We start from the raw sequence: 24,012 nt of genomic DNA, 5'->3' as shown, positions 1-24,012 counted from the left end.
TTTCTTTTAGAGTAAAGGCAACGGCGCATTTGCAACACCATTTTCGTATAACTATAAAGAATGAGGTTTTGTTCATTTTTTTTCAAATGACTCAGCCCCGATCCTGTTCTCAAATGACAAAAATATATAAATAAATAAATATATAAATAAATCCACGAGGTAAATTGCAACAAAAGTAATATTATGCAGGACCAAGATTAAAACCCCTCTTCCAGCAGTGACAGTGTTTTTATATTACGAAAATACTTGCAAGCAATAGCGATTTAATTAGATTGAGTTTGTGAAATACACTACCCCCCCGGGCTAAGACATACCTTGCAAAATATGTGCCTTATCGGCTCCGGAATTCTGGGAGGCCGTGACCAAAGGAGTTTGATTACAACACTTTGACAAAAGCAGCGAAGGCAATGAGTCCCGTCGATATCTAGCTCTGAGCGAACCATCCTACAAGAAGCAGGATGGATTAGGTTTGTTGCCATAGGAGCATCGTTGTTGCTCTTTTTAATATTTAATAGTTGCAATTATTGGTGAGTACCATGTCGTTGTATATGATGAATCAAATACACATTCTGTTTTAATGAATTATGGATGTAATCGTTACCCATTTCCTCTTCGAGCAATCTCTCTTCGGTTGAAAAAACACATTTTGATTTTTTTATCTTGTTTTAGGCGATAAAATAAATACTTTAGGAAGCATTGGCTGTTTCTGTAGGATACCTCTTAGAATTAATATGTTTGCAATGTAGATTATATTATATATTATACTACCTCAGGAAGGAAAGAAAAATGGATAATCTAGGGAAAGAGCATTATAACAACACTGCTGTCTTTGTTTATTGATCACAACCCCACTTATTTGCCTGATGATGAATTGTGACGGCACGTATCAGCTGTTGATTGATGTTGGTCCCAGTAATTAAAGAAGCAGGGTTTGGAGAACGTATTTATTTGTTAGGCTTTCTGAAGTTATAGCCTGCTGTTGTTTTTTGTCGTTTGATTTCTTGTATTTTCTTTTAATGCATTGGTGATTAAAAGTAAAATAAAAGTAAAGTGCACTTCCTATCCTCAGATGCGTCTCAGCGTGGCTTACAGGCGCCTGGTCATTTTTGGCCCAGTACCGTCTGGGTGTTAACGCTCTCTACTCCCTGGGGAGCATACAGCCCAGTATCCTGTAAGAGACATAATATAGCATTGACATAAAATACAAGAGGTTTTAATTATTGGCAGTTTTAAACGTGTTACGCATCTGACATATCTAGCTCTATTTTTGACTTTAATTCTTAAAGTTTATAGATGAATTAATGATTTTTACAGTTATAAAATGCTTTGCAGGACAGGTTAAATGGTGTCATAAGTTTAAACAAATGGAGAATTTCACAAAATTTATGATAATTCATTAAAAATGATCCACAATTTTAAGGGCCGTATTCCTTCTCAAACTGAGAGAGAGAGAGAGAGAGAGAGAGAGAGAGATTGATTGATTGATTGATTGATTGATAGATTGATTTATAGATTCGTACTTACATCAACCTAGAACACATTCCTTCTCCGCAGATGAGTTTGTGTTTTCATATTTAAACTAAAACACACAGCAGACGCATTCACATAGTCTTTTACGTTCAGGGAAAATAGATTTTTAATTCAAATAGTTTTGCACGAAAGTAAATCTTAATCTTAATCATTTTAGACAAGGAATGTCCCTCACACCCCTGTTAAAATCCATTCACATAATATAAAACATAACTGACAGTACAAGTAGCGTCAAATAGTTCAGGTCAGTTTCTTCAGCCACGCCGTCCATGACCGTCCAGGGGTGGAGTGGTGGTGAATAGTTGCCCGTTCACTGAACATTCCTGCCACTGGGCAGCGGATAGCTGGCATAACAAACACCAGACGGCGTGATGCTTCACGGTACTGTGGGTTAAAATAGGGCAAGGTTAGCCTACATAATAAATCTATGCAAATTGTTGACATTAAGTGCTTTAGTGTAGTGGCCAGAATAAAGTTAATTCATGCCCAACACCTTGACCCTCTTTTGAAAGGGTGTTCAAAAGCTGGAATAACTTAAATGAAATGGATGTATGACGTCACCAGATGTCTTTACAAGATACATTAGTCTCCGGGGCAATGGTTTTCCCTTTAAAGACAAATCTGGCATCGGCTCTAACTGATCATCTCTCTAAATTCTTGTGCGACCGTATACAGGTATAATGCACATGCCTGTAGACACTTCATAGCAGTTGGTAGTTCCATGCATGCTATGACTAGCTGTGAGCCGGACAAACACCGGACTTGAGCTCAGACAAGAGATCAGCAAAACGCAAGGCATTCTGCATACCGGCACGCTGCTGCAGGAAAAGGTAGGGCAGTTAAACGACTTCACGCAAACTGTAGAATGCTTTATAATTTTGGTGTGATCACAGTTTTGAAACAAATTATTTGCTTTTTCTAAAAACGCAAAGCTTTTTACATTTATATAGATGGTATATACATTTATTTAGGGTGGGCATGCAATGCCAATGGATTCTAGACGGAAATCTGTTTTGCGACGAGAATGAACATGCATATATCTTTCCGCCAATCAGGTTAAATATCTTATACTTCGGACTTAACCATGTTCATGTGTTTATCGTCACTTAAAATCCCACGATCAGGCTGAATTCTTTACGCTGGAGCTTAAAGTATTACAAAATATTTTATAATTGACAGTTAACGCAATGATGTATCTGACAATAGCAGACGCTAGAATACACGGTATTGGAAACCACCCTGTAATCGAACATTATTTCTCGTCGAAAGATGTTTCTACTGCTCCTTTCTTCATTGAATCAGCATTTCCCTTTCGAATATGGTCAGTATCTTAAACCTCACGGCTTAATACTTCCAAGTGGTGGTAATTTCCCTAAAGTTCCAATACATACGTGTATGTAATCATTATATTTATTCTGCAGTGGCGGATTTAGAGGGGATTAAGGGGGACCTGACCCCCTTCGGTTTCTGAAAAAATATATATCACCCTAATAGTCCCCTCTTGAAATTAGAACTTTGAATAGCTAAACCATCGTTCTAAACTGTACCAAAGGGCACAGTTTCCCCTCCAAAACATCAAAAATTTTGGGGCCCTTAAGCAGACCCCGAAACCCCCGCCTGTCGTTCTGCACCCCCTCTTCAAATAATCCTGGATCCGCCCCTGTTCTGTACACTCACCTCTCAGTTAATCATTGGCACTGCATTACTCAACAGCATTACACAGATTCAGTACATAATTGTCTAAGAAGCGCTCAGATACCATATGTTGCAATAATTTACTGCAACTGGTGGTAGGGCCCAATGAGATATATCATCTATAAAGCTGTCTAAGGTAAGAAAAAGAAAAATGAGTAGACAACCAAGAACACGTGCAGAAAGCGTATGAATAGAAATGAGTTATCATCAGTGCTCAGAAGTAAAGGGCAAAAGCAAATTCAATTGATCAGAATTGATGTTTGATGATATTTTTGGGGGCATTACTGATCTCTCATATTTATGTATGATTATGTAGCCTGATAAATCAATGTCAAATTACGTATCTCACTCAGAACTTTTCAAGGCGATTCGATCATTTTGCTCATAATTGTATTTAACTTGTATTTTACACTGTAACTTTTATTGAAAGTATTTGAAATTCACATTTCAATTAAATATTAATATTTTCATAATTAATATATGAGATATTAACAAAAATCGGACCAGAATGTAATAAGCAACGATACATGTATACTGAACATAATGCAACTACGTGCGTTATTACTCAAGTGTAATTTTACATACATGTACGTCTGTTAAGTGATATGCTTTTGTAATCCTACACCTATCTATTTTTTTTTAATTGCCCTTGGTATACTGTGGTCGGCAACCCGAAGGGAGAATGCTCAACATGAAAATACACTTTTGATAATTGACATGTATGTGCTAAAAGACCAAACTCGCGACACGTGCCAGATGTGTCTATCTCGGGGCACTGACCCAGTGTAAGTAGGAACATGTTCACGTACATACAAGTATTATTTTCCCTCTGGTTGATGGATCCAGGATGTTACGAAGGAGTTGATTTTTTGTTTAAAATACCCCCCCTCCCCCTCCCCCATTGCTCACACTGGTAAAGTAAATTCAACTTTGGAGAAAGACGTTTTCGAAGGAATATTATTATTTTTACACGATTGCTATAATGTGACTGGTACAACCGTGGTAGTGATATTGCTCATCCTTCATCACTCACATCACTGTGTTAATGTTACTTCATCATACTGGCTGATTCATGACCTTATGACTGGGGTTATAATGTTTTACACACTATGTCACAAGGTGTGTGTGCGTTTGTGGCAGGGGGAGGGGGATGCCAAGATGTGTGTGAGTTGGGGAGGGGTGCAAGTACTGTAAGTATTAATTTTGTATTAGCCTTGTTTTATTAAACCTATCTGCCTACAAATCAATGGAAGCTATGAAGGAGGATCCTGGACCTGTCTACATTATCCTTTCGGGATCCTATCAAGTTTCATTCTCATACAGCATATTATGTCTTTCTCTGGAGAATGGCAATAAACGCTTCCCTCTTTTCTATTTGCTATGATATAAGCAATTACGCAGACTTGTATCGACTGTTTGGGAGTACAGTGGGGTATTTTCTTTTTTTTTTTTTTTTTTACAAAGCCATTAGTTTCCTGACACTGGATGGGGACTCTGCCTGTTCTGGCCCTACCAAGTCAGTAAGTGTCTATTTCGTATATCTAAGTTATAAAACACCTACGTGGACTAAGGGAAGGGTACAGTGGGTACGTGCTCCCCTAGCTTCTGCGCTACCCCTTGTCCCCCCCCCCCTTAACATTAAAATAATTGAAAATTATTGCGCAGCGTCATCAGCCACTTAGAAAACTAACTGAAAATGACTTAGAGCAGTCAAACAGATAATAGCATTCATGGGATACATGTATGCCCTATCGTAATTAAATTGTGGGCACACACCGGTTTTTCTTTTTCTGGCGTCCGTATATCCAAACATATCAATTATCACGGCAATCCATGTAATTTCATCAAATTCACATCATCATCACCATTAGAGCCTTTGTCGTATCATAACAACGGATGAAAGCAATTTACAACTAACGACTAGTTATACGTATTGCTGCAGTATTGGAAGCAACATCCACCTGTTACGGCTGGTCTCACATCAAAGCTGATGGTAAAAAAAAAAAAAAAAACGAGATATGCATGCAAGTATTCTATGCAGGAGAAACCCGATCATGTGGAAAACTACCCATTGCCATTGCAAGGTATATGATGAAAGCTGCTCTTGAGGGATGTATATCGATCTTGCAATCCTTAACGTTACCCGTATGGTGGCTGACACTAAAGGCAGTTTGCTAAGAAATCAATTTATTTGTGAATCTGGATGGGGTTTAAGGACCTTTTTTGTCCATTTGATCAAAGATCACGTTCTAACTGAGGGAATCAACACTACTCTTCTTGCTGCATTGCCTTTACGTGCGGAAGGTTTTCCCATAACAAAGGTATTTAAGATACACATTTCAGACGTAACAGCATGTCGCTTACTGTTATTTATCATATTACTGAAGAAAATGTTAGCTTTTCTTTCGAGGTTATTCATATATATGCGTATATAGATATCATAGTTAGTTGGTTGCGTATTGATCAACAGCATTCAAAACAGTTTCTGTGTAACTGCAGGAGAGCCATTGTTTAGACGGCTGCTTTTTTACATTGCTGACGCAGGTGTTTCCCTTCTGTCTCTCAACATCACTTCATCTCAACACCTTGAAGCACTAGTTAGTTACAGAGTGCCAATGGCTAAGTAGGGGCCAGACAGGAAATACTAGATGCAATCGTGTTGTATTGTTTCAAGTGAAATATTTGAATATAGGATTGGTAATGAATTACACGATTCACAATAAATGTGTGCTTTTGCAAACTGACTGTTCCCCTTCCTCAGAGGGGTGTTAAAACTGTAGGAGGTGCTGTTACGTGACTGACTGTAAATGTGCGTATTACCACTTGAACTGTACTACACGGCAAATGTATTAATGTATTTCATAATAACGTATTATATACCAAAACCAACAATGATGGCCAAAAAGTTTATCAAGTATGTGTGAAATCAAATCAGATCTTTAGGCTACCACTTAATGGACGATGGTCCAGTCACTGCTAGTATTGCTATTTTAATAGCGTGATGCCGCTTTAGCCCCAGTTACACCGCTTGAATAACGAAATTTTGGGACTTCAAAAAACGTGACACTCCCCGCACGAAAATGCAGTAGTATCGAAGTAGCAAAGAAGCATTAACGCAGTAGTGGTGTGGAGCATATTTGCAGTAGAAATGCAGTATAGCCTACTGCAATTCTACTTCAAAAATTACATAGGGTTGTACAGAGAAGAAGCATTAATGCAGTAGATTAGCAGCATGATAGAAGCATGTTTCAAATATGCTAATTAGCTCTCACATCGAAGCAGATTTGAAGCATGTTTGCAGTATGATTGCAGTAGTCTACTGCGCTGGAGTATCTACTTCGTTTTCGTGCGGGTCAACATGAAATTGATACATCAGTCTATATGAACTTTGAATATTGCAGTCTTTTCCTTTAGTTACATGATTGTAAGGGTCGTTCTGCAAGCAGTCGCTATCCTGATGTAAGAAGGGCCAAAGAAACGTGTAGCTGGCAACGCTCAAAACACACATTCTGAAGGCAGACCATATAAATTTAGAAAGCATATAGTGCTGTGTGAGCAACGGCAAATGTACTGTTGTTTGTGAAAGAGAAAACAGGCGATAAACGCTGTTCCAAATCAAAACTAACATGAGTTAATGTTGTAAATTTGAGCGAGGTGTATCATCAAGAAAAAACAATCAAGTATTTTGGATCGAAAAAAAACAACATAATCTTGAGGAAAACATAATTACTGGAATAATATGATACACAGCAAATTACTTCGGTAACCGTGATGTATTGTGTAAAAGGGTGATTGTACCAATGGTAATTTTGTTTGAAAAGGGTTGAGGGTAGGTATCGATCCCTCTGTATACAGATTATAGAAAAAATTGCATGTTGAAGATAATGGCAGATATATAGTCTTTGACACAGAGGTTATTTCTAATCAAGAATTAAAGCTCGAAGGAGACTTACTCACAGTGGTTCTTAGATGTTTCCCTTTATGTTACAAGAGTAATAGTGCTATGATGTCTGTTTGTGTGGCTCGTAATTTCATCAGACTCTCATTACGAGAACTTATAAAAGATAAAGTGGGGCACTTTATGGTGCCGAATACATATTTGATACGTTTCCCTAAATACAATTTCAAATTAAACGCTTCATCTAATAATTTAGACACGGCTCTCAAACGCATTTACACATAGGTCGTCCGTCAATGTTATATCATTTGAATCCATCTGTTTTCATTATGACGTGTTGAGCATTATGCCCAAGTACATTTACTTTTTTACAAGTAATGCATTTTGAATGTTTTTATAAGTATCACACATTTGAATCGCAATTTATCACAAAACGCTTCAGTTATATTGTGACACAAAAGACGTGAATGTTTTTGTATCAACTTGAACATTTGGGTAATGCACTACGTACCTGTGTCATTCATCATAAAGCAATATAGAGATAAGGGAACTGTGCAGCTCAATTACTAAAAAATACAGTAGATCCTGGCGGATAATTCAGTACGTTTGTTTTGCTTGACACGAATCATCTAATGCACACATTATTCAATACTTTAAAAGTAACGAATAAATCATTTTCGTACTGGGTATCCATTTATCTGGTAGATCACGGTGCATTGTGGGAGACACATTCTTGTAAAAGTGCCCCGGTTGCAGTAGTGATGATCATAAATACGGAATCACCCACCCAGTCAGCCACGTTTGGTCACAAAGAAGTCTTGGAGACGGCTTGAAAGGTAGTATTTCAAACGTCTGAAGAGGTTTTGGAATTGGTCTTGTGTGGTCTTGAAGTTCATGAAAACTTCAAGGCGTCTTTATTCTACCGACACGATGTCTTCCAGATGTCTCTTTCAAACGTCTGAAGAAAGTTTTACTATCGGTCTTTCGTGATCTTCACATTAAGTCGTTCCCAAGACAGTAAAAAAAGACGCAAGTATTCTAAAAAAACTTCTTGGAGGCGTTAAATGAGTGTCTTTTTTTATATAACTCCAGTGATTGGGGGGGGGGGGCGTTGTAGATCGAATTAGCGTGGGCACAGAGCTCTCTCATGGCACATTTGGCAATCGCGCTGTTCCAAATCAAAATACATATAATTTTTTGATTTTGTGGTATATTCTTTTTGATCACAGACACAGTTTAGGGTTGCAATATTTCGATCTCAGTGGCAGGACAAGCAAAGTAAGTTGTCCGGAAATTTTATGTGCAATCAATCGCTATCAATGTCTATTTTGGCAACGTGAAATAGCTTTAAAAATAAATTAAAAAATCTGATTTGAAACTAAAACAAACTTAAGATTTGGATATTGGTTACTTGCTAAAATCGTTCCTCATGCAACCATATCGAAAGTCGCCTCTGTTATATTCGAAAAGAAATTCAAACCATAACAACATCAGTGCGCTTATGAATACATATTACTCCTGGGACTTTTTTGGTTTTCCAATAAGTGAACAATATTTCCCATATCTGATCACAGTTTCCCGAAAAAGGCTCATTTCAGACTTAGTGAGGCTTTGGCTCGTTCCACGTCTAGAAAGTTTTACAGCAACGCTTATTACCTCCGCCAAGGAGGTTATGTTTTCACCCCTGTTTGTCTGTTTGTTTGTCTGTCATCAACATAACTCAAAAAGTTATGGACCGATTTTGATGAAAATTTCAGGAACTGTCAGAAGTGGGCCAAGGAACAGATGATTAGTTTTTGGCGGTGATCCGGATCAATAATTAATCAATAATCAATAATAATATTAATAAATTGCTGCCTTGGCGGAGGTCTGCGCTCTCGGAGTGCTTTTCTAGTTTGTTGATGGAACTTGGGGGAGGGGGTTCAGTGGTGCTAGCAAGCTTCTGGTACATATTATTATTATTGTTCGTCTTCTTGGTACCACGTGCCACTAATACGTCATATATATTTTTAAAATTGCAATTTTTGCACTGTTTGTAAAATACCCTTTGGATTTACATGTACAGTATACTGTCCAAAAAAATACTGACGTTTTGTTCTGCCCTTGGTTTTATGGTTTTACATGTATGAGTCACCTCCACCATTCTTCCACCAGTGCAATCTGAACACTATAACGCTGGTAGGCTGTGGCCGTCGTCCGCCCAGTTCAACCCAGGCATGCTCAATATGCCTGGTCTAAAGAAGAGTCTGGATCTGCTACTGCTACAGACACACCTGTGCTATCCTGGCAGTATGGGGACGGGCGTTGTCCTGCTGGAGCAAGCGTTGGGTTGGGTGTTGATGCATGATTAGCATAACAACCGTCCTTAGGACTTAATATCTATGCCGCTGTTCAGTGAGATTTACACAAACCACTGTATTCACCATAAAGTCCGCCTAGAAATTACCATTTCTACCCACCAAAACCATAAAACTGTGCAGATGACAAATGACAAATAACACGACCCCTGTCCAGATAAGATAGCCGTGGAATGATTTCAACATTACCACCAATCACTTCAATCACCATGAGGTCTTTCTGGATATTGCCACTTCCCACCAAAATATAATGGCAATGGCATGACCCCTGTCAAGATCAGACATCGGTGGTATGATGTCTTCTAAACTTGGGTTTTCTGATTCCAGTGACCACAAGCATTGATTATGGACAACTGAATTATACAAGACTTTTGCCCCGATTTGTGTTCAGATGAGATATCCGAAAATCTGAAGCTGTCTGGAATCAGTTAAGCGTATCAGTACTATACTGCAGGTGTTCTACCACTGAATACAGTGACCATACTAACATATTTGGGCATTTTGAAGCACTGTGGTCAAAACAGAAACGTGCATTTTTTTTTTTTTTGGGGGGGGGGGTAAACATCAAAATTACAGGAAGCAATTAATTAGCTTCTTTGAAACAAGCTTGATGTATATATTCAGTCATATCGAACTTAATCCTAGTTAGCAAAGACTCGGGAAGGGGGGGGGGGGCAAAGAACATTTTCATGCACTCCTTTTTTTGTACAAATAGTTGAACCTTGCTGCATCTGGGCAAACAAGTGAGGATAATTAAGCTTTTTAATCGGCCTAACAGGAGTATCGATATATAATTATTTGAATCATACAAAAAATGCTTGCCCCAGGCACCGTCCCAAAATGTCAAGTAATTACTTCTAGAATTACCCAGCTGCGCTTAATGAAGAATGTGCAATGACCCACAAAGAGCCTCCTTTTAAAGTGTTAGAACAATACAATAAGATATGATAAATTGCGCTGTAATTGAGATCTTCACCTCCCGCCGGTGGCATGCAGATCGGTAGCTACACTTCACTCACTGGCTTCAAGGTACTCGGTTGGTTTTGACATTGGCAATACGGCAGTTGATCAACACGTGTAGACAGGCGATGATAAGCACACACTGCAAATGAAACTTCAGCGGATGGATTCAGCGTCTTTAGGCGTTTCTACCTACTTTTTATATCTCGTGGCGATCTTCTTATGCTTACCGCCCGATGACATCGCCATGGAAATCCATCCAAGGTAATGTCCATATATTTTCGGCACTTTTGTATTTTTTCAGGTGAACAAAAGAGAAAATGAGATGTTTATTAAATCGGATTACCACAGCGGTACTAGTGTGTGTTCTGGCAGTGCCACCTGCACATCCACTCTCTGCAAGGTAATGTACCTAATAATTATACTTTGCTTCAGTATAATACTTCCTCTGTTTTCTGTTTAGCTTGTTGCAATTAAGAATATATATACAGATTTGTCTGCTGATTATCTCAATCGCAGGTGTGTATGGCTATTGATGGAAATAATTTATTAGATTCAGAGAAAAAAGCATTTGTGATTTCAGCTTAAAGACATGTGAGTTGATGTTGTCTCAAGTTAGAAAACAGCTACATAAAAGTGCTTGTGTAAAAGCTGTATTTGAGAGAATTCATGTGTTCACAGATCTTTCAATTGTATTTGTAGGTGGTCTTTAAAGTTGGTATGGTTGAGATTGTTGATAAACGCTTTGTCCTTTTGAACACACTTCGTTGTCGGTTTTGTGAACCCAAATGTAATACTTTGCAGTTTAGTGGGAAGCACCATGGGATAAAATATTGAGTGTCCATTTCTTTTAAAAACAAATTTAATTCATAATATCTTAGAATATTCGATTTTGAAGTATAAAATCATTTTCATTGTGTGATTTTCTGTTGTCATATATCTGATATGACAACATTTTTTATACAAATTATGATGTTATATTTTTTTGATAATATTCTGACCTGAATAGGTCATACGTTAATCTGACCTCTTTTGATGTAACAGTAAATACAAGGCAAAATAAAAGCAAAAACAAGAAACTGTTAGTAAAATCATTTTTCAAACAGGTAAAAAAGAAATAGTACATAAAACATGTCTTTTTTAAATGCACTGGTAACACAGAAGAAAAAATATCATGGAAATAAAAGATTACGAGAATAGAATCTCGGAAAAATTCAGACAACTGGCAGAAATTATTAAAACAATACACATTATAGGACCATTGAACAGTATATAATGTATATTGAATTTCGAAGGATCTGGTGTTTTATCATTGTTTTTTATCTACGCGGTAAACCATGACAATAAATGAATGAATGAATGAATGAATGAAAACAAAGAACGTGCTATCACCGTAAACGATAATAGTCGGATGCCAATAGAAGCAATGTGGTACTCGTGTATGATGGCTGTTGACTTTCAAGGTTGGGAGTATTTAATTTCCTTTTTCTTTTGTTTTCCTTTGTGAGAGACACTGTTTAAATGGTTCAAAGGATTACCACTTATGAAACTTTCGAAACAGAACACTTTTCATATAGGTATGTGTATGTCATAACAGTTTTAACAGTTATACCCCACAGACCTAGAAGTCATTGGATGTATAAACGTATAACAATGTGCGGTTGTATTTTTATCGCTAGGAACTATCAAATGTGCTTGTACATTGTACACACATACTCGCAAATGATATATGACGTGAGTAATTATTTATTGGATTAAGATGTGTATTTATGTTTCAGTTGCCTAACAGCAAACCTGTTGTTGTAGTAGGGTTTCCAAGGTGGTAGAAATATCATCACTTATCTTATGTTAAAACACTATATCAAACTCCCTTTTCTATGGATTGTGGGGTCTTTTGACAACACATACACTTTAGCATACAAAGCACTTTCCATAAATGTTGCATTTTGGCCACAGGGAGTAATAAGGATCCTAGATTTTCCCCACGACAAATCTGGTGTTACCGCGTTAACTGACGTATGGAATATGGTAGAGACGCCTATAGAGCAGAAACTCTTTGTATGGTTTGAACAAAATACACATTATTAATAATTGAAGCCAACACATAGAATCACTTAAAATTCAAAAAGATTAATACATTTTAATTAAAATGCTATTTGAGTTTAAGAATATAGAACGGAGGAAATCACGAAACGTGCAAGATAGCTAATCAAACAGGACATTGATTGACATCTATTTTATTCCTTTTTAAAGACAAACCAATCTGCAATTTTAAATAAAACGTAGTGTAATAACCCTTTGTTTGTAAAGAACTGTTGATGTCGACATTAGTTTGCGAGTAAATATGAATCATTTGTTATATTGATCCAAAAAATTTTTTTCGATTATTTAAACAAAACAAAAGATAATCATTGTACCGTAAACGTTCCTTTTCAAAGAACAGGTGGGATTAATTATTACTTGGGTTTTGTCAAATGTGCAGTGTACTGGGAGACAAGGCGTTATTTCATCAATATATGATCTCATTCGAGAATAATCATAAAATCTATAGTGATTACCTTTCCAAGTCACAGTGGGTATTAAGAGCATGTGCAGACAAATAAAGACAGATCACCTTCGTATTTTTCAATTAAAGTAGTGCATTATATGATTGATGATAATGGGTAACAGTTTTCAATTTTCCTTAAAGGAATTCTTAGTGTTTGAAAATCCCCCATAGTCATATCATATCTTTATGCTTTCATATCCTGCAAAGCTACGTTCTTTCCCAATTCAGATCTAAAAAACGATAAAAACGCCTCAGATTAAGTAATCTACCTGGTGCCGATATAATATTCTGAAATATCAGAAAGACCCATATGTTTGGCGGTCTACACAGATCATTGTTTGTTTAAAGCTAAGTTCTTCAATTACAAATGGTATAAAACATCGAAGTACAAGGGCGGGTCGAGCAATGATTCGCGAGTAGGAGAAAATTATTTTCTCGAAGAAAACTCAGCAGAAAAATCCGGTATTGAAATCACTCATTGCTAGAAGTAGCTTATTTGAAATTAGTCTTTGTGTTTTTCGGAAAATAAAAATTTGTTTTGAAAAATAAAGTATGCTTTGGCAAACACAACATTATCACAAGCCGTCGGAAGTTATTTTCATTACTTACAGAGAGAAGAAAGGCGCCGACTTTCCTCGGCAGAAGAAATAATAATTTTCTCTTGGTTATAGCTTTGATTGTAGTTCAGTAAAAGGGAAATCAAGAAAAATATACTACAATATAAACATAAGCGTAGACGACAACCAGACAAAACTCTGTTCCATATCACTTGACCATTTGAAATTGGCCGTGACCTCAATTATCTTTATCTTACGAATCCAGACTCAAGTCCTGGATTTGAACGGTGCAAGACGACTCGAGTCCTGCTCACATATTAAACGCTGGTGCACACCAATACGTTCTTTACAAAAGAATAATTAATTGCACAATCCATGTATTTATAAATCCACATTTAACGCGTGATAAAAGGGCTAATCAGTTTACATGACAGTTTTGTTGTACCTGCGCATGTAATTGACACAACCATGTGCTAGTTTGAAAGGAATAGTTCCATCAGTGTCATCGCCTGAGTGAATTACTTCATTAAAACTTCGGGAAACCTTAATTAGGCAAATGGCTATGTTATATCTCCAACAGCAAATCAGTTTTAATCCAGAGTAAATCAATAATGTTAACACAGGCACTGAAGAATATCTAACCATTTCTCCATTTTACGTGTCGAACAACAGCTTTTATTTTTCATTTGTGCTAACTTTTTACTCCAATAGCAGTTGTGGTTTCACATATTTTCTTAATTAATCTTGGTTGCACTCATTGACCTACTTTATATTATTTTTTAATCATGGCAGTTATATAGTGTGGGGGATGTATGATTATCTACCAATTTTGAAACTTTGTATCTTATTATTTTCGTTATAATTAAATGACAAATTTCAGTCACATGGACTTTATCTTATTTACTTTTGAGCAAAAACAGAGCTTCGTTGTGCTTATGAACATTTGACTACATAAATATTTTCTCTGATAGCCGGTAGATGATGCTAATGTTGGGTTGTTTGCCGAAAATAAATATTACAACAACAATTGTAAGCTATATCAGCGGTGCTGGAGAGCATAATTCAGTCCCCTGTATTCTGTGGTCGACTGCTCTAAGATATTTCAATTGAATATATATATATATATATATATATATATATATATAATGCTTATATTACTGTTCAAATTCTTTGGTAACTGCTTCAGTTTAATTAGTGGCATTAAATCTTGTTATTTAACTGTACTCATCTGTCACATACTGTCACACTAAATGTGCGGTACTGGTTGTTATAATAGATGCCATTCACTACTCCAATCCTTTACCGCTGAATGACACCGTATGCATCTACAAGAAAATGTACTTAGTACTTGATTGTGCTTATTCATGTAAAAGCAACTGATGGGATATCTCATAAAATGGATCTTTTTTCTACACTCACTTATTCCCACGTATATCTGAAACATTTAAAGGCAAATTTTGATGAGGCATTGATATGATTATTCTTACCGAATAAAATATTTTATAAACAACTGTCATCATGTACATGTATGTGATGGCATTTTCGAACACCGAAATCGAACTGCTGAAAACACCATTGTCCACAAACACGAATCTGTTGCTTGAACATACAGGTAAAGCTGCATGAACCTCCCTTCCATCCGTGCGTTATTTCTGTACTGATATATACTGTAGATGCCAGTCAACTTTTTCGCTAATGTTTGCCGGTATATCTTGGCTCAGTCGGTGCAAAGAATAGCAGCAAGGGTTCCTCTTGAACATACGGCCATTTATTTTATTCAACATACGGTGTGGTGTTTAGTACCAGCTGGGCAATGAAAGACCGATATACTACTTGTTCTCATACAGGAGCGGGCGGTAAAATTTATCTTTATGATCTCACGATGTAAACACATATAAATGTGTTTTTCTACGATCACAAATCTTACATCAATTTCCACTGTACGAGTCTTTCTCTTATAGTTATGTCGAAGATTTATTGATCCGTTACCTTTGGCATTGCCTTCAATGCTGAGTGCAAGGGTTTGCGAGCTTACTTCATCTGAACATCTGCTACCAGAATGTAAACCCACCACACTCTGATTCATTCCTCAAATAAACCAGAGCATGACGGTTCGCGTTCCTCTCGAGTTAATGTAAAGGTGGAATCTACCTTACCTGTACCCCAATCGAGCATATCATCTAAAACGTTGACAAAAAAAAAAGGGTCCTTGCAAGACGCGCGATCTTATGTAAGCGGATTTTGTTTTAAAATCCCATTAATGATAGCTTGAGCTAAACCTCAGGTGAAAATCAGGATTGCATTCGCACTATGGCTTAGCAGGAACAGTAAATATGACATTTAGTGCCTATCAAATAGGCCCTACCACTTTTCCGCAGACATTTGGCTCGCTGTTAATGTCAAATTTGATAACAGCATTACCTACACCTTTAACGTGCTTCTTTTTTTTCTTTTTTTTTTTTACAGATCAGAATTGTTGAAGTGGCTTTTGAACTCTACCAGATATGACAGTAATCTACCGCCTAATTTTGACGATGGTGGGTATCTGTCTAACCATGCAGCTTTGATTACATCAGAACAAATAATGTCTTTATCTTAACAAATAATTCGATTAACTTACGCATAGGGTGGTATAAGACGGTCTTATTTTCTTGGCATACACTGCTAATTAGTTGGTTCAGTTTGCTTGCAGTATTTTTTAAGCCCAATTGTAAAGACAGTGAATTAAAGGACATGAAACAGATCCTGCACTCCGTTAGATTTATACAGGTTAGAGTTAGCGTGACGTAAGTGGGTCAAAGTTTGAGACGGTCCTTACCTGTACAAATCAATGGGAACTAAGCCCTGAACGCATAAAAATACAATTTAATGTATGTGACATATGAATTTCGAATTGCCTGTGTTTTTCCTTTGTAATTCCCGCGCCAAAAACTGCATGTACTCACGGTAATGCACAGAAGTCTACACAAAGGGCTATCACACTTCCAGTGCTATGTTTTTGTTAACAAATATTTACACCACGACTGTAAATCGTTTAAAATAGTGCTTTTTGATTCAGATACCACATCTTTCATTATTTACATGTGTACGGTGGAGATAAAACAAAGTACCGGTGAAGATGTCAATATTTTATATCATTTATTCAAATTTAGAACCAGCCCCCCTCAACATTTTATATTTCACAGTGATTTCTATAGAGGTAAAAAATGTCGAATTTTTTATTATTTGACCACCTTCGTCCGTTCACCATCAAAACAACAGAGGGCGGGTAATCAAACAAATTTTTCGTCTCATGCAAAACAAATATGAAAATTAAACACAATAAGTCATCAGATATAATATTACACATTTTTTTGCATTGATTTCATTTTAATATGTTGTTTATTCCATCTAATGAAATTGGCGCCGATTTTTTCTTCAGATGAGCCAGTCAAGGTGGCAGTCGAGATCTTCGTCAGTAGTTTTGATTCCATCAATGAAATCACCATGGTAAGTTTGGAGGTGAGAGGAGTTGTGCAGATGCACGGTGCATTCCATCTTGTCCAGCAAAGGCACCCACCCAGTGGCTGCAAGACTGGTCATTGTTAGTGCATCTACATGGCGCACATTAGCCTGTGATATTCCTTATCCTACTTCAATGGGTGTTTGGGGCTTTGAAGCAATACCTCATTGTATGGGATGAATGTGAGCGATATCGTAAATTACCATACATGTCTCTTAGGAACCGAAAGTTAATTAGTGTTATTTAGTCAAAGAGCAGCATGAGGAATGTGCGTGATTGATTTAATTATGACCACGTTTTGGTTATTCTCCCCATAAGTCATGCAGCTACTTCAGTTAGATGTTAATGTCACTTTTATGTAGGCAGCATGGTAAGAAGGATAGTGGTGAAATGCGCGGTACCATACGACGGCAGTATGTCTTAATTAATCAGATACCGATAATAATAAATGAATAACAATTTTACCAATCTGCAACACCATTACGTCTACTTGGTCAGTTGGTCCGTAGCAAAAATGAGTCTCATTTCTGTCATAATAACGACGTGACATCAGAATACAAGTTTTGTAGTATTTAATTCAGCCATGTCTTTTCGTGTCCTTTAAACATTGACAAGGACAATGGGAATGGGATGGGGAGAGAGGGGTGAGAGAATAAGTTTGAACACAATAATCTATCAAGATGTACTTTTATTTCGCAGGATTACACAATGAGCATCTTTCTTCGGCGGCAGTGGACGGACAACCGACTGAAGTTTAATGGTCGCCTGTACAATACCTCGTCGGTGACCATAGATCCTCGCAAAGCAATGGAGACAGTGTGGATTCCTGACGTGTTCTTTAGCAACGAAAAGACGGCCAAATACCATGATGTAACACAACCCAACCATCTGCTTCGGATTGATGAAAACGGGACAGTGTTTTTTAGTTCAAGGTGAAACAAAAATATTGGCACTATTAGTAAATGATTATATTATTACCAGCACATCCTGTCGTGTATTGGATCATTATTACATGACCTATTTGTCTGCAGATCTATTCATCTTACTAAATTTTAGTCCAATTAAAATAATTTGTCTGACTGTGTGTTTTGTATTGTTTTTCTTTCTTTTTTCTTTCTTTTTAATATTTAATTATTATTATTATTATTTTAGCGGGGTATTCAGATTCCACCAGCACAAAGCGAGGACGTATTCATACAAATTTGTTTCCAATTCCAGAGTTACACTGACGTTAGACTGCCCCATGTACCTTAGGAAGTTTCCGCTTGACTCTCAAAACTGCTCCCTCATTTTGGAGAGCTGTAAGTAGAAGCCAAACTAAATACATTGTTTCTTAAAGAGTTTCATATTAATTGGTCATTATATCTTGAGGTGGAATTATCCATAACTTTGTGGTTCGGTGATAATTTGACAAAATAAAAACCTATGTGCCTCATATATAATGCCTCTCATGTCTACTGCGTTTTTTGCAGTCGCTTACACCAAAGACCGAATACAATTTGACTGGGCCGCCAGCCAGATTGATAAAGACGAGGAACTGAAACTGCCGCAGTTCTTTCTACTGGACACCAATTTTGACACTTGTACCAAAACATACAAGGCAGGTACGGGAATTAAGATAAAATCAGAATTGCACCTTTATTGTAAAGTGTTATGTTTTACAAACCGCACTCGTTACACAAACACCCGTCACTACAATAGGACATTTGTTTAAAAACATATCAGTAAACGCATTCCTAAAACATGATGAAATTGCCAAGGCTTTTTGTATTCTGTTTCAACGTATTCATTTCATCCAGACACTTGTGTGAATGTTGTACAAGTGGGTGATTTATAATCAAAGAGCAGTTTCTTGATAACACGTATTTTGTAATTATTTATTCATTCGTTTTAATGGCACTCTTTACGCAGGGATATTTTCGTGTCTGCGAGTCGATTTCTCTCTGAAGCGAGACATCAACTTTTACATCATTCAAACGTACCTTCCCAGTGTGCTTATCGTCACGCTGTCCTGGGTCTCATTCTGGATCAGCTACGAGTCCGTGCCCGCTAGAATCTCCCTTGGTCTCCTTACGGTGCTCACTCTTACTACACAGACCTACAGGTTTGTGATAAATATTTATCTTATAACTAGATCTCCTTAACAAGTTAAGGCAGATAAGTTCTACATGTACTGGATGCATATAACAGTTAGTATTACAGTTATCCTCCTCTAACACAACAAATACCAACCAACAATTAGATATCTATTCTCCTAATATGCCGCCCTTTACTATATATTGCGTCAGTTAAGTTTTTTATTGTAATCGATATGTGACGGTGTTTTATTATTCAAGGTTCACTGTAAAACATATTTCAGTGTCTGATGTGGTGCTTTCGTTTGTTAAGTGCTCATCAATCATTTGAGTACAATGCATAGCACTTAATAATTTAAAATGTTTTTAAAAATAAAATCCTTTTTGTAACCTTTTAGTATCCGGGCAACATTACCAAGGGTGTCATACGTTAAGTCAATTGATGTGTGGATGGCAGTATGTCTCGTTTTCGTATTCCTGGCTCTGCTGGAATTTGCCATTGTCAATATCAACACGAGGCGGCAGCATCGGTACACAATAAGGAGACAGGTGCGTAGCTGGTAACACTTAAAGATGTTGAAATAGCTGACCAAAAGCTGAAGACAAAGTTTTCGACCCACTAGCATTTCTTTCTCTATATATCTAACATGTTGAATGAAATAGAGACATCTCCAAGAAAATGCCTACTTTTTCTATAACAATTTAATGGTTCTCTCCATAAACTACCATATACAGTATTTCTCTCATTTTCTGCGTTATGCCAAACTTTGACCAACTGCCGTCAACCATACAGTACATATTAAGAATTCATGCAAAGTTTTCACTTTAAAAACAGTTTGTCTTAGCGGTGTATATATTAAAGTTAGCAACTTTCAGATGTTCATACGGGTACAAATATGTATATGCAAATTGCACTGGTTGTACTGTTACGTCTCACGAGACATTGCTTTATCATCAGTGAAACTTAGCGTATGGTTATTGTGGAGCATTGACTCAAAAATGTTAATCAATACATGCTTTTTATTATTCCAGTCACCGACAAATACAGAAAAAGAGACACATAATAACGGAACCATGTCAGAAGACGGTGTCGAGCCTAAGCTTATTTTGAAACTTAAGGCAGCCAAGATTGACAGAATTTCGAGAATCTTATTTCCAGTTGGATTTGTCGTTTTTAACATCATCTACTGGATGGTGTACATTCTCATTGACGACTAGAACTTGTTGTATACATGTCTTTGAAGTACTGTAAGACGGATTATCTTAGAGCACATTCAGAACAGCGGACTAACAGATCCACGGATCAAAGATAAAAGATTTAAGCTTTTCACTTAATTCCCGATTAGACACTGAATAGATTCCCCGCCGGAATTACGCAACAAGCATTCAAGTGCATCGGCCATGTTTGATCTGCTGATCTACTGATAGTCTGCTGTTGTGAATGCGCTCTTAGACCTGCATCGAATATAACATGTTTCATATTATAAGATTGAACTCAAAGGAACTAGTGAATTTAATATTCCAACCGTGCTGTTCACGTGAACCGAATTTATATGGCATATGTGTGTGTGTGTTTGTGTGTGTGTGTGAGAGAGAGAGAGAGAGAGTTGCAAGAGTCACATAAATATATACATACCTTTCAAACAAAATCAATGTCATTTTTTTTGAAGAGGTGATGTCTTACCTCCCCGCCTCATTCTATATACTCTCTATGAAGAGGCCAGTTTGGTGATGGCGTCATGGTGATGAACAAATATCCGTCCCCTTTGTGTTGTACAGGTATTCGAGCCACTTGGACGAACAACCTCATCTGCAACCTTGGTTTGAGTGTTTGAACGTGTTCAAATAATTTACGGCGGCTATTGTTTTAATGGCGAAGCCAAAAAAAAGATTCTGTCTGCAGTCTTTGAAGGACTTGGACGACCATGTGGCCTCCTTTGAGCCTTCAACGGCGACCTCTTCAGTTTCACGGTCGTGCAGTGGAGGTTCAAAGGTCGCCACTTTGTGAATATAATGTCAACCACCAAAACCCAACGGCTGGAGGCCAATGCAAGTAAGCGTCGCCATTGCTGGTTAAAATATTTTTTTTCGTCTCATAAGAGATAAACGTTTCTTATTGTAGGGAAAGGGAAACTCTCGTCCTTTTCAAATTAAAAAGATTGACCTCTTCACCGTGTTACAATGTGAACAAATGCCAGTACATTGAGGCCAATGCATTTGTTTTGTTTTCTGTCGTTTTTAAAGGATTCTGCGCGAAATTCCAATCTGCTATTTTCCATAGAGCAACAATATATTAATCAAGCGCGAAGTAAGAATGACATCAAATATCAAACCTCAAGTGCGAATGATTTTCGTCTGTTTTGCTTATGAATAAGGGCTCGAATTTTGTTAAGGCTACACAGCATAAATGTAGTTACAAAATCTTCCACTCATCTTTCCTGTTATATTTATAAAAGGACAAACACACAACATTTTTATAGAATTCAGCGTGCCGTTACTTTTTGTGGGCAACTAAGAAGAACAGTGCTGGCGGATTTTCTGTTCGTTTCACAACAAAAGCCTTGTGGACAAATTAAACCTGTAACTGCACCTGAATTAACATGTACAGGATGATATGGTTTTTCAAAGAGAAAATGCAGTTAATATTTTAGCAATTAGTCGGAACCAAGTAAGGAGCACGCAAATGTGTTTTCATCATTAGAGAGCATATCGGTATAATGGTGTGCGGCGCATTTGTTTCATTTACGTCATTTCTGGATCATGCCGTTCTTTATATATAATGACTGTATTAGTAGCCGCTCGAAAGGCACATTTTTGATCAACAGAATTTAAATTCAAGATGATAGTTATTCAGTGCCGTTGTTTTTATTACTGTCGCTGGTATTGAATGATGACCTTTCCTTTTTCATTTCCTCGTCATTAGATATCCGATGATGAATAGAACCACTATATTATACAAGTGATTCAGTAAGTAGAACTCACTTCTCTACCTGGCCAAGGTCGATAAAAGACTTGACCAATATTGCTTCAAATATATACTTTTGGATCTTTTTATGTATCATGTTTACCTGCACCGGTACCAGTAGTACACAGTCACACTGTTGTCCTTTCTTTTGCAATCAACGCCCTAAAAGGCAGGTAAAAGATATAAAAAAATAGCAGAGCAACTTGTGCATCGTCTACACTGAACGTCTACACTAGGGCATGCATACTCCAAATGAAAAAAACTGATGAAGCCAACACATCCACCCGACATCTGTGGTGCATATATGCAGCTAGGGACATGCTCAGACAACTGAAAGGGACGCATGTGTGAGCATTGACTGCATTTATTATCTCGAGTAGACTCGTGAATGCAACGAAACGCGGAAGAAGTTCTTGTTCGTTTGTGCATATACTTCACGTCTTAGATGGGCAAATTAAATCACTTTGTGCAGTTGTTTATAATATAGTGCCATGCTTTCACATAGAACAAGTGCAGAGCACATTTTAGCAGTTGGTTGGATGTAATAATGAACACACGAATGTGTTTTTTCATCATTAACAAGCTCATCAGAATATTGACGTTTCATTTACGTCAGTTCTTGATCACACCGGTTCTAATCATGAATGTAAACTAAAAAAACAGAAAAACAGAAGAACTGAAAAACAAAATTATTGCCTAGTTATTTAGTAATGTTTTAACATCATATTATCAGCAAAGCTTTATATTTGACACCTTCCAAAAGGGTGTATTAGTTTAAACAAGAGCATTAATCGCTAATTCATAAGTGTGGCATGTAGTTTTTGCAAGGGATATCTCCAAAACTGGTTCTTTCAAACATGAAGTATTTGCCAGTGACTGCAAGCAACGATGCTGGAAGACTTCCAGTGGTATGACCACAGCAAACATTTAATGAAGCCAATGTATCCACCTGTGGTGGGTTTATCTGTAGCTAAGGGCGTGCTCATTAAGAAACTTATAGTGACGCACGTGTGCGCATTTACTGCACTCGAAATAACGTCCATGACTATATAAAGGCAGCATTTCACAATAACACCACAAAGAAGTTTGAGTTAGTTTGGGCACAACACCCACCGGCATAGATTACATAGACGTTTAGTAAAGAGACTTGTGACGCGCAACAAATAGTGTCATGGACCCGTTGACAGTTGTTGTAACCTTTGCTATGCTGGTATCCAAAACGTTATTCCATCCGCATCCTCCGCTCTTGATCACTCCCAACGAGTGGACATGTGGAGTCGATGGGGACCTTTTTTTGAAGGTCACCTGCAGTTGCCACTGGACTTGTCAACTTGAACCGTACTATGACTGTTGTGATGATTTCGAAAAACGATGTGGTAAGCGCCTAGAAAACAGTCCACCAATCGATAAGACACAGGCCGAAAAATATAAGTTGAAGTCAAATGATACGAAGTGTATGACGGTCCCCTCCGATTATGGACCATTACTGACGATGGAGGCGGCAGGAAGAGATTGGCGACAAAAAAATCTTTTCATCACCTCATGCCCCGACCACGCGCATATATTTCGGTCACAGTGTGCCAAAGACCCTGTCCCCTCAATCCCATGGTCCTTTCTACCAGTTTCTGATCCGGACACCGGCGTGTCGTACCCTAATATCTACTGCGCAGTCTGTAACGGGCTTTCTCCCCAACATGTTCTAAAATGGAACCCTATAATAACCTGCGACTTTGGGCGTAGATCGTATGTGCTAAGACCTGAAATTGAAGAACCAAGTCGACTAAACCCAATAACTATATTACAAGACCTAGATGCACGCCACTGTCGCTTGCGATTTAGAGAAGAGACGTCGCCTACGATTCGACATTGTTGGGAAAAGGAGGATTATACAGAGCCCTGCACTGAGAATGAGAGCGACAGCTTCT

At 37.5% G+C, this 24,012-nt stretch overlaps 1 protein-coding gene across 1 annotated transcript; it reads left to right on the top strand.

The window, feature by feature from the left end:
• The first annotated feature begins 1,901 nt into the window (after positions 1-1,901).
• LOC106158974 (glycine receptor subunit alpha-2) lies at positions 1,902-22,172 on the top strand. The gene is made up of 10 exons (XM_087007948.1): positions 1,902-1,911; positions 2,276-2,360; positions 16,012-16,082; positions 16,967-17,034; positions 17,747-17,979; positions 18,266-18,348; positions 18,520-18,651; positions 18,959-19,151; positions 19,521-19,671; positions 20,155-22,172. The coding sequence occupies exons 1-10, from the start codon at positions 1,902-1,904 to the stop codon at positions 20,338-20,340; spliced, it is 1,212 nt and encodes a 403-aa protein (XP_086864074.1). The 3' UTR covers positions 20,341-22,172.
• The last annotated feature ends 1,840 nt before the right edge of the window (positions 22,173-24,012 follow it).

The sequence above is a fragment of the Lingula anatina genome, chromosome 3, assembly GCF_051362555.1.
Source record: "Lingula anatina isolate TDL-2025a chromosome 3, LinAna3.0, whole genome shotgun sequence".
NCBI lineage: Eukaryota > Metazoa > Brachiopoda > Lingulata > Lingulida > Lingulidae > Lingula > Lingula anatina.
Note: the sequence above shows the minus strand (reverse complement) of the source record. Positions and strands in the feature narration are given on the sequence as shown.